General features: G+C 48.6%; 1 protein-coding gene across 1 annotated transcript; it reads left to right on the top strand.

The window, feature by feature from the left end:
* Positions 1-275: 275 nt before the first annotated feature.
* LOC135828617 (electrogenic aspartate/glutamate antiporter SLC25A13, mitochondrial-like) lies at positions 276-8,561 on the top strand. Its single transcript, XM_065341040.1, has 4 exons — positions 276-1,021; positions 4,859-5,058; positions 5,366-5,573; positions 6,905-8,561. The coding sequence occupies exons 1-4, from the start codon at positions 688-690 to the stop codon at positions 7,147-7,149; spliced, it is 987 nt and encodes a 328-aa protein (XP_065197112.1). The 5' UTR covers positions 276-687; the 3' UTR covers positions 7,150-8,561.
* The last annotated feature ends 3,142 nt before the right edge of the window (positions 8,562-11,703 follow it).

Consider the following 11,703-nt stretch of genomic DNA (forward strand, 5'->3'; position numbering starts at 1 on the left):
GGAGTCGTCATGCATGTATTTTTGACGACTCCCTGTAATGGCTGTGTATGTTTGCAACGGACGGTGCTTTTTTCTTCTGTCGCAAAAGGACTCCTGCACAAAACACGCATGGGCTGGAAGTGACGCGACAGCTCGAAGCAGGCTAGCCTACGGTATGCCCCTCACACACCCTCTGCCACAGCCAATCAGTGCTGGTGCAGGCACGTGACACATCCTCGGAGCGTACGCGTTTGCCAGGTTTGGCATGCCTCGACTCGAGCCGAGAAGTGAAGCATCATCACCAAGCACAGCGCTAGCACAGCAGCAAGAAAACGGGGCTCTGCAATGCATGTGCCAGTCTGGTTTTGTTTGAGTGCAAGGAGGAAGTAATTTTTTATAATCGTTTTGCTGTCTGTGTTGTGCTGGTGTTCGTCGTCCAATGACTCCTTCCCTGGGAAAATCTGACTTGTCGCGAGCAACTGTCATCTCTTTAGCTTACCCCTCTCCGTGCGGATCTATGAATACGTTCAGGAATCGAAATTTTCACGACCTGGAGCAGGAGAGGTTCCAGCAACAGCAACAAGAAGAGCAGAGAGAAAGTAATCGTCGCAGCACGAAAACGACGGAGAGCCATCTGCTGAGCGCCGCCAGTCTGGCAACAGTTTGTCAGCTAGAGGGTTCACCAAGGAGAATGCAGAGACAGTAGTGATGCAGGGCCTGAAACACGCCAACTCTACCTTTCGTTCTGCCGGCGACGGCACCTCTCGTACCAACACGGCCATTCTGAACAGCAACGGCATCAGCAGCGGAGACAAGACCAACATGGCAATGGGATCTGCCAGCGTTCCGCAACCACCAATGGCGTTGCACATGCAACATTCGCGAACAGGCTCGGCAGCCATCAGTATGCTTTCTGCAGGAATTTCTCAGTTTGTCCATCATCCGATGTATACATTCAAAACGCATCGGCAGCGTCGTTCAACTTTATCCGTCAAGGACTTCGTTATGAGTGCACGGTCCAGCCCAGGATTTTTATTCAAAGGTGAGTGAATCTGGTGCCTTCTCCTTTTAGCATGTGTGTCGTATCATTTTTTGTACAATGGACATGTGCATGTGCTTGGCAAAGTAATGTTCAGTTGTACAACAAGTCTCACGACTGAAAAGTTCGATCAGTGCGACTCTGCGGTAGATTTCTATGTCACCACACTGTAAAATACAAACAATGCACGGGTCGATCATCTGTTGCATTTGTCAGCCATGTTGCGATCGCGCTTTTTCCTTCTGGTGGATGTCAAATTCCCGAAGCAGAGATCCGATCTTCCGAGTACTATTCCCATCTTAGTCCTGTGCTCTCCGCGACTTCCCTTGAAATCGTTTGCTCAGCTGATGGCTGTTGTTTCGGTTGCGGTGGCATCACTGTATGTGTGCATGGTTTGGTGTTGTGTGGCTCAAAGACAAGTACAAAGTCATGAAGTGGCTGCCTGTGCGCGAAGTAAAAGCTGTCCACGTTTCGACACACGTGTCCCGCAAAGCGGAATGTACGAATGGCATGCATGTCGACGGGTGTTTGTCGTGCTTTCCGTACCTACGTTGTACGCAGCTCCTCTGTATGGCATTGTGGGCCATTTATTGCTTTGATTATTTGAACGAGTCGAAGTCCGCTTCCGTCCATATGCGCCCGATCCATTGATCTGCTGCAAAAGCTTTCTGCTCGTGATCGTCGGTGGTGCTGGAGTAATGACACTGGCTGAGTCTTATCCTGGGTGGCTTTCCTTGATTCCTGAGTTTTTACTATGCCTCCGATTGAATCATTGAATCTACAACAGGCACCTGTATTTCACCGGCCGCTGAGATCTTGTGTAGTCAGTGTAGTGTACATGACGATTGTGCATGTTGTAGATCTGTTGACTGCGTGCTGCAGGATCACTCTTGACTCCTGAGATCTGTAGACTGTAGTGTAGTGTAGTGTACACGTAGTGCAGAAAGAGGTTGCTGTGAATGATGTGACTCCTGTTCTAAAACATGACATGGACACCACTGTTCATTCTGCTGCTGCTGCTATCTGCATTACCATGATTACAAGACCTGTGAGAAGGCAGTAGGATAACTCACAAGCATCATGTACGTAACACACATGCACGGCGCACACACACACGCACACCCACACAAGTCACTGGAAAAGATCTTTTGTGATGGTGACTGTTTCAACTTTCAAGTGCGTGTTCTTGTTAGACCCCCTCCCCGTACCAACTGATCCAGCTGTGGTGTTCTGGCTTGACTTGGGAGGTAGGACTATAGCTACAAGCTGCACTGGCACTCTCAAGTGAAGAGAGCTGCAATTATTTCACTGGTGATTGCTGACCATCCCCGTGACACTTCAAGAGGTGTTTGCCATGTTGCATTTTTTGAGAGTGTTCCGTCCACTGGCTCACACTCCCAGGGACAATCCATGCATCTGATAAGCAGGCGTGTGGCAGTCTTGTTTTGCTGCCTGGCCTTGCAGACATGCAGTCTACACCACTTAGGGGCGATCTGTAAATACCGATATTTTCGAAAGGAAAACTAGTCATTCCTTTTCAACCCCCTCCCTGGAAACAGGCACATACAAACGGTACACAGTATTGATATTTTTTCTTTTTTTCTGGACGTGCCCACACATACAAACTGTGCATCGATGTTTTTTGAGAAACGAACAGGCGCTCACCCCCCCCCCCCCCCCCCCCCCGAACGACTATTTTTCGTTTCTAAATAAATATCTATATTTACTTGATGGCTCCTTGTAAGGAACTCATATGACTGTAGTGAATTCCGTGATGTAGCGAACCATTGTCGATGTTCCAGTTTTGAAACCATACAGAGTGGACCCTTTGTAACGAACTGTTTTCGTTTATCACGGACCATTTATTGTAGTGGAGAAAGTGTCTGCTCCGAACATCGGAGCTCCAGCTTCCTGGCGACTGACTTGACACTTGACTGACTCGCGACTGCGTCTGGAGCACACGAGAAGCCCGTCGAACCCTGCACTCAGCAAACGTAACAGAAACACGGCACTAATCACCGCCGATGTCGCAGCATCTTTGGTACATTTCTTGTAGGGCCGCATAATAGCCAAGTGAACTCATACACTATGACGCAGTCCTGCGCCGCCGCACGGCAGCCACGGCGTGTTGTTTGTACGGCTACGCGCAAGCCACACCGTCACGGGGCCAAGGAGTGCCTACAAACGTTCTCCTGTGTGCTGGTATGAGAATCAAACTGTGTCCTGTCGCGCCCCAGTCTCTCCTCTGCTGATTTTGCTGCGTGAATGAGACTATCTTCCAGCTTGATGATGTCATGCTATGTAGGCTCTCTTTCTGATGATGTCATGCTAAAGAGATGATGTCATGCTAAAGAGTCTCTCTTTCTGATGATGTCATGCTAAAAGAGTCTCTCTTTCTACTGTGTTGTATGGCGACTAGGTTAAGATTACCAGTAATAGCTCCGTTGTGATTTGGCCACGTATGCGCTGTTGAACTTAATGAGGCGTGTAATCAAAATCTGGTTTCCTGCACTGCTGACAGGGTGCGAAAGGGAGTGAACAGAAATGTGCTGATGACACGTGTGACTTGCCTCTTAAATTCTCAGTGCCTCTTGCCTACACATGACTGACCCCAGGCGGAGTTTTGAGATTTAATATGTGATTTCTCCAAGTTCCTGATATGGAAAAGTGAATTGTATAAGCACAGGCTAAAGTGCTGAAGTGACCGCAGGGGATGTGTCTTATCTTGTGTGTCCTGTGCGTAAGAAAGTAGTTGCGTGGGTGTGCGTGTGCCCTGTTGCGTGGGTGTGCGTGTATGTGTGTATGTAGGCAGTTATCTGGCGCTAGTCTTAATCTCTTTCATTCAGACCGTGTCCAGTGTCGTTGCTATCAGAGAAAATCTGTGGGTATAGATCCTGTGCGTTTGCAGATTTGCGTGCATCTCTTGCGATGGGCGTATATATGGTACATGGTATACGCAAGTTAGCAACACAGCTTGTGCGTGCATGTGTATTTTATTCCCGTAGCTATGCAGAAGACGTTACTTCAGTAACGTCTGGCGCTAGCCAGGGTCCACACAGCTTTAATTTGGTATTTGTGTGTTTGTTTGTTTGTTTGTTTGTTTGTGTCACGCCTGGCGCTATCCCGTATCTGACGGCAAAAAATCATAGGGATGTTATAAATTTTTCAATTCTCCTATTTTTTCAGGCATATCCTGGGATTCGAACCCGCACTATCGCCCTTCATGCATTCCCCCATACACTTCGCATTCATACTCATTCTTCCAAGTTGCTTCACGTTATGATCTTGCGTTTGAAAGCCCTATTTGAATATTGCGGGCAGCTGTATGTGGCCAGCTGTGTTTGATGGTACGGTACGGGAGACGGTGTCGTATTACCCTCGATCGTACCTCTCCCGTACCTATCCCTTCCGTGCCGTACCATCAATGACGGCTGGCCACAATGCATATTCAAATAGGGCATTCAAAAAATGCAAGATCATAATGTGAAGCAACTTGGAAGAATTAGTATGTATGAGAAGTGTATCGGGGGATGCATGCAGGGCGCGATAGTGCGGGTTCGAATCCCAGGTTATGTCTTAAAAAAGGAATTTTTTAAAGAATTTATAACATCCCTATGCTTTTTTTGTCTAGGTCATCAAGGCAAAAAAGCATAGCGTAGGGCCCTGAGCTTCCAAGCTCTCTCGTTTGGTGTGGCAGGGTACCCATGTGAGTCTAAATACTTATATTTAAATCTGTGTGTGTGTGTGTGTGTGTGTGTGAATGTGTGTGTATGTATGCGTGCGCGTGTGGTACATGGTGCGTGCGTACACGTGTGCGTTTGTCACATGGGATGTTGTCAGGTGTGTGGCCACGCTCTTTGGGCTGCATGCCGGAGAAGATGCTGAAAATGCAGGCCTACATGACGGCTATGAACATTGCCGAAGATCGCATCAAGCCAACCACGGAAAGAGGCAAGGTAGCCACATGGGCCGCCGCAGGTTGCGTGGCTGGTTTTGCCACCACCATTGCTGGCTGTCCTGCCGAGCTGCTTATGGTACAGGTGAGTGTTTGATGGCCGTCATCCTGTGTGTGTGTGTGTGGGGGGGGGGGGGGGGGGGGGCATATTTGTAATTTTCTTGCCTTGGAATATCTTTATGTATTGAACTCTCTCGGCTCTTCCGCTATTTTTATATGTCTTCAACTCTTGCTCTCTTTCCCATTCCATCCGCATTTCTCCTGTCAACGGTCGCGGGAATTGACTCCTTTCTGGTTTGCTTCTGCATGCATGCGAGCACGCACGCATGTGTGTGCGTGTGTGTGCATGTGTGTGTGCATGCATGCTCATAACTTTTTTTCCCTGTGTGCAGGCACAAACAGGCAACATCAGCGTGCGCGAGTTCTTTCGCCAGCGCGGTCTCCGAGGCGTGTATCAGGGAGCCTCCGTGGCCGTGTGGCGTGATGTGGCATTCAACATGACCTTCTTTGTGTCTCGCCAGGCCTTCATCAGCATGTATCATAGCCAGTTTGGCTCCGAGCCGGTCAACTCTGCCAAATGGGCGGTCGGTGTCGTTGCAGGTGAGGGAGAGGTGTCTGTTTTGATTCGCACTGCTTTTGTGCTAGGTTTAGAGAGAGAGGGAAAGAGACAGAGAGTGGGAAAGAGACAGAGAGAAGGAAAGAGACAGAGAGTAGCTGCGTGGGGAGTTGTGTACTCGTGGCTGAACTACTCATCTCCAGTTAGAACTGTGTCCGTGCGTACATCTCTTTTGGTCATTGTCACAGCTACTTTGTTTAGGAATAGGTGTAAAAGCGGTTTCGGTAGTGTTAACATATCGTCAGTGGCGTTCCCCCTTGTCTGAACCTCGGAGATGACGTTGAGGGGCATCTGTAGTCTGTACACCATCCTTCCGTTGGCGCTCGGCAAGAGCATGTGAAGCAACATTGCTATGACGAACGTGTCCAACCTAGCGGCGACATTGCGCTAGCAGCTTGGGCACGCCGGTAGCATCCCACGCATGGCGGATGGCTGTCTGAGAACAGTGACAAGCACACGCTACAACAAACACATCGGGCAGCTTACGTTGGACAAGTCTCCAGGCAGCAAGCACGTTCGCAGCTTGGTCACTCACCGCAGCACCGCTTAGGGACGAGACATCTTTTTCCACAGCGCTCAGAGCTGACTTGGTAAACTCAGCCACATTCTCCGTTGTATGCCTATCTGAAGAGCACGGCTGTAAAAATGCACACTTTTGGCTTGTGTTTTGCGGTATTTATTCTGGGGTGGCGATGACGTCAATATCACCGTACTGTAGAATCCCGCGGATAGGCCCATAGGCTTATCTGTTTCACAAGGACATTTTGGTGGGCTTATACGCCGACACCAAAATTGTGCTACTGAAAAGTTCCAAGGAAGTGCGAAGTACATTGCTGAAAATCACTGTGCAAACAAAAACAACCGATGATTGTGTTGAAATGTACAAAACAAAACAAACAAAAAACGTACATGGTACGACCAAGAGTATTATGCTCTTGGTACGACCTGTGCTATAGGCCCATGAAGCTTCGCGATGTTCGAACTTGGCCTGGGCTTATCCGCGGGATTCTACGGTATTTGATGCAGTCAGTGTTTGAAATAAAAAATAAAAAAGTAAATTATCGTGTCCGTTCCTGAAGGGAACTCACGACGGCCGCTAACACCCGGTACCACACCAAGAAATTTCGAGCAATTCATTTGGCTGGATCTCTGGCCGGAGTGAAAATGGAAACAAACTGATAAATTTCACCATCTTCGTAACAAACAAAATCAATTGTTGTCTTCTGCCTGGTCGCGTAGTGGCTGGCAAGTGAACTGGTTTTGCTGCTGCTGCTGCTGTTCTCTCTGTTCTCCCCCGTTGTGCGCGTCCATGCAGGTATGCTGGCCGCATCCGCCTCCTGCCCGCTGGACGTCGTCAAGACACGCATGCAGGAGAAAGACGCGTCGCGTCGCAACTGGCCTGCCTTGCTGGTCCGCATTGCCCGCAAGGAGGGTGTCGGTGCTCTGTTCCACGGCCTGGGACCGCGCTGCCTCGCCGTTCCCTCCATGATGTCCTTTTTCGCTCTGCTCCACGAGAACATGGAGCTGTACTTCTTTGGCGAGACGGTGCTCAAGCATTAGTCGCCATGATGTCATCACATGCAGTCATCACATGCAGTCATGTGACTCGTGCTGATGACTCTAGCAATGTCATCTCGCTGTGATCATCATTTGACCGTGAGTGATCGCACTGTTAAGGCCATCTATGCGGCAGATGTAGACCATGCGAACAACGATGTGTGTGTGGGTGTGTGTCTTTGACACGGTATTAAAACGATAGGCGTGCAGGCCAGGACACAAATATCTGTACACTGGTTCTGCTGCTGCCTTCCACGGGTGGACGTTAACTATCATTATTTTGTACCGGGCGCATTCCACGACTTTGGCCAGTTGAGCTATGGCAGTGTGCTCTGCTCCAACCGCGCCAGCTGTTTTTCTGTGTGCGTTGTGTGTGTGTGTGTTTCTCTCTCTCTCTCTCTCTCTCTCTCTCTCTCTCTCTCTCTCTCTCTCTCTCTCTCTCTCTCTCTCTCTCTCTCTCTCTCTCTCTCTCTCTCTCTCTCTCTCTCTCTCTCTCTCTCTCCCTTGTGTATGTGTGCCTGTGTGCTAATTTCTAATTCCACCATCCCTCTACTTGAGTTGATATCTTGTGTGCAGGCCAGTTCTTGGCTTTGCGTCCAACATTATTTTGCCCTTAGCAGCGTTGACGATGCCTCTATTTTTCGCGCTTGAGTTTTGAATTTTGTTCACCAAGGCGTGCTTTGCCGCAGCCGACACGCTACGTGCATTACTCCGCATCGCGTTCGTTCCCTGCAGCATGCATGCCTTCCTTGTCCTCTTGTGTTGATATCCAGTCCGACCTTGATTTTCCAGCACCACCTGCATTGCAGTCTTTTTAACTTTTATTTTTTATTTTGATGGGTATCGCGGCTAGCTCGGCACAGGCCCCTGTTTTTAGGCTCTTCGTCCTGCGAGTACACGTTACTTTCAAAATAATGTTATTCTCCGACCCGCCGTCTTAGTTCTCTTGACTTGATTGCTTGCTGCTGCTGTCAGTGCTGCAGTGTCCTTGCGTGACCTCTAGCTTACCTGCCCAGTAGTAGTAGCACCCAAGTCACTTTTAAGTATCTCTACGTTGAACATTCAATATGCTAGTAGTGCAGCGTAGTCCAGGACAGGACGTGTACGTCCCAGCACCGTACTCCCACTGCCATACTGACCAGGGACTAGTAGTAGACCATGGTAGACCATCGGTATTCCTTACTTACTACTCCTTGATTCCCGTGCAAGATCCGTGTAGCTCAGACCAATCATGTCATGTCCGCACACCCTGGCCTGTTGCGTGCTTGACTTGTATTGAATTGAGAAGATTTTCTCAGTCGTGTTTTGTCTCAGCTTGCTGACCGTCGTCGTTGTCTTGTATGACTTCATGCTCCTTTGGTTAAACGCTTTTTCCGAATTAGTCTTGTTCTGGCCAATGTGGCCGTTGCCTTTAATTTCCAGTGTCTTGTTGACAATCATTGTCATCGAGTGGACGTGTACATGCAAGAATATCTATCAGCGTATGTGTGTGTACGGGTGTCCGTGTGTGAGTGTGTATGTGCATGTACGGGGGTGTGAGTGTGTATGTGCATGTACGCGTTTGTGAGTGTGTACGCGTGTGTTCCGCATGGGATTTTGCACGTCCCTTCACACGTCCTGACTGTGATACTCATCGGTATGTATCTCTTCCTGGGGGGGGGGGGTGAGGCTTGGCCAAGCACTGCCAGCCGTATGCAAGGTGTAGTGTGGGACTGTGCCCCCCTCCCCTTGTGTGTGTGGGTGCACACGAGCACATTACCGGAGTCCGCAAGGTCTCCGACACATTATGAATAAGCCCAGCCTGGAAGTGTGAAGAAACATGTGTGCATGTGTGTGTGCGTGAGTTCAGACTGCTTCTCCTCGGCCCGATACCTCTATCATGTACAGCAAGAGTACATAACCCCCCAGAGTGTGCAACTCCACTATGGCCAGTATGGGTGCTGTCCCGACAGAATTTCAAGTTGACGTCATTTTGATGATGCAATGCGCGCTGTACACGGATTATCAGACGAATCCGGAACCTGTGGTTGACCGAAGCCGATCGATCCTGTACAAATTATTGCAAAGAAAAACGTGTGATGCGTTGACACCCGTAGGTCTACACATGTTGTAAATCACTGCTGCAAGGAGCATTGCGTCATAAATAATGACGTCAACTTGAAATTCTGTCGGGACAACAGGGTATGTGGGAGTTGCACACTCTGGGGGGTTATGTACTCTTGTGTACAGTCATAGCTACGTGTGTGATTCTGCCAGCATGTGTGAATACAATGGTGAACCGGAATGCAGAGAGAGATGGCATGCGGACGACTGTAACGCCAAGTTAAGGGGGTTCGGGACAGTTAGGCCCAAAAATTTAATTTCAACATCAGCCCAATCTGACATCAGGTTTGAATAGGTACAGCCTTATATTTTCGCTTAGTAACATCAGTTTTTCAACTGCCCGAATAGGTCTTGCCAAAAACACAATTTTCCTTGATGACACAAAATAACATAAAATCCCAAAATTGATGAGAAATCGTCCATAACATCAGTTAGGACAGAAAATATGACCTAAAATTTTACAGACTGTTCGAGGTATTGACTAAGATGATATCAACACCGAAAAATGTACACTTTGGTTGACGATGGGTTCCAGGTCGTCATTTCCTGGAGAAGAACAAAAAGACGCAAAAAATGAAACTTTGAATATTTTTTGCAGCTTATTTTTGAGTTTGCCCCATATATGGATACTTCAAATACGTTCTATAAGTGGGTTGGAACAGGTTTACCGCGGCGAAAATAGGGGTCACCGTGCATATTCTGGAGAAAAATCCAAAAAACTGTCAAAATTTGCCTAAAATTGGTAAATTCACGTATCTATATTGCTTGTACTTCTCTGCTGCTGCTTTGGTCATAACTTATTGGATTTTTGGCTGTTAGGTGTTGCATAAACTCACTAGAGCCCTCGGCGTTCAGAACAATACAAGGATGGAATAGCTGAACTAGTAAATTTGCCGGAAAACCCTGGGTGCACGCATTATCGATAGGTACTTTTCTCCATGATTACTCTCCTGTTGGCACTTGGTTGTGATACATGTACATGTAGCTGTGATAGCGCTTAGCACAGCCCCATATCAAACTACAATGAAAGCTGACATGTTGGAACGAATCAGACAACATTGAGTCCTCTTGTTCTTCAACTATGCGAGCTAGAACGTGTCCCCACACTGGCAAAAATGATGGTATTTTACGGTGTGCACAAACAAGTGAAGCACTGTGCCACAGGGCGTTCCTTACAGTTAGGTTGCTGCTGGTTCTTCGCTAGGTGTTCAGCCACCGCTAATATAATCTTCCTTGAGACTGTCACCCGCTTCTTACCTCCGACTTGCTCCTTCATCAGTCTGGAAATGGCTGGCTCACCACTTCGTTTGTAGGACAAGACAAAGTGCTTCATCACCAACCCACTGGCAGCTGCCCGCACTGCAACTGATTTAGAGAAGCACGTTGCTTGGACCAACGGTTGAAGGGTGGCCAGCCGCTTTTGCTGATGTTCTGCAAACTCCATCGCCGAACATGCTGATGCAAAAGTGACAGAGTTCTACAGGATACTGGCATCAGGGCGAGCTTCGACAATTTCAGCTAGGGCCGCAACATCCGCAACAGCATCATGAGCAGCGAACTCATTCCCAACAATGAACTATAAATCAATCTGAGGCTGTAGCTTGGAAGCTCCGGTATCGCGGTTTAGGGATCAGAGTGTTCACCCAGCACAAAAATGCACACCATCGACACACACACATCCGTGCACACATCCGTGCACACATACACACACACACGCACACACACATGCATGCTCTCACACGCAATAGAACACACGCGCGCGTACACACACATACATTCACACACGTGTGCGTACCCACCCACATGCATGTGTACACTCATGTGCATGAGTGGAGATGCCCGCATACACATGTCACACCAACATGCCCTGGGAGCGGTCATGCACGTGTGTATAGTATGTGTGCGAGGGCACGTCCACATGAGCGCATATGCATGTGCATGCTCATACATGCGTATGGTGCACACATGCACAAACATGCAGGTCTATGCAAACACACACACACTCGCGGCCGCCGCGCATACAGTGTGCTCACACATTTCCATAGCCATAGGGTGGCAATGACTCGCAAATATCATGAATAAATCTTATGAGATTGAAAAACGCACTTACCCAAAGCAGCTTTGGTGTTGCTTGTGGAAGCACGGGGGCCAGGGCGTTGAGCAGTTACAGGGCTATCTGTAATGTATCTATAAAATTCTCCATCCCACACTGCTGACACGGAATGACAAGTACGCTGCCCAGGTCGTACCTCTTCTCTTCAACGCAATCAATGAGCGCCAGAGGTTTGCCACATCCAGGATTCTGGCACGTAGACAATCCCACAGCCAGATACCTGAGATGAACGATTCGTCGACCGTGAAGAGGGACACTGAACGACCTCTTCGCGGGAGTCGAATCCAGTGGCGTTAGTGGTGGAGATCGCCCTTTCCGTTTTTCAGGAACTCGATCGATCG

The sequence above is a fragment of the Sycon ciliatum genome, chromosome 12, assembly GCF_964019385.1.
Source record: "Sycon ciliatum chromosome 12, ocSycCili1.1, whole genome shotgun sequence".
NCBI classification, from domain to species: domain Eukaryota; kingdom Metazoa; phylum Porifera; class Calcarea; order Leucosolenida; family Sycettidae; genus Sycon; species Sycon ciliatum.

What these genes read in the sequence shown, in the direction of transcription:
- LOC135828617 (XM_065341040.1), top strand. Translation starts at nt 688, where the DNA reads ATGCAGGGCCTGAAACACGCCAACTCTACCTTTCGTTCTGCCGGCGAC. An exon ending in CCCAGGATTTTTATTCAAAG is followed by an intron (nt 1,022 to 4,858) that starts GTGAGTGAATCT and finishes GGATGTTGTCAG; the next exon opens with GTGTGTGGCCACGCTCTTTG. An exon ending in CCGAGCTGCTTATGGTACAG is followed by an intron (nt 5,059 to 5,365) that starts GTGAGTGTTTGA and finishes CCCTGTGTGCAG; the next exon opens with GCACAAACAGGCAACATCAG.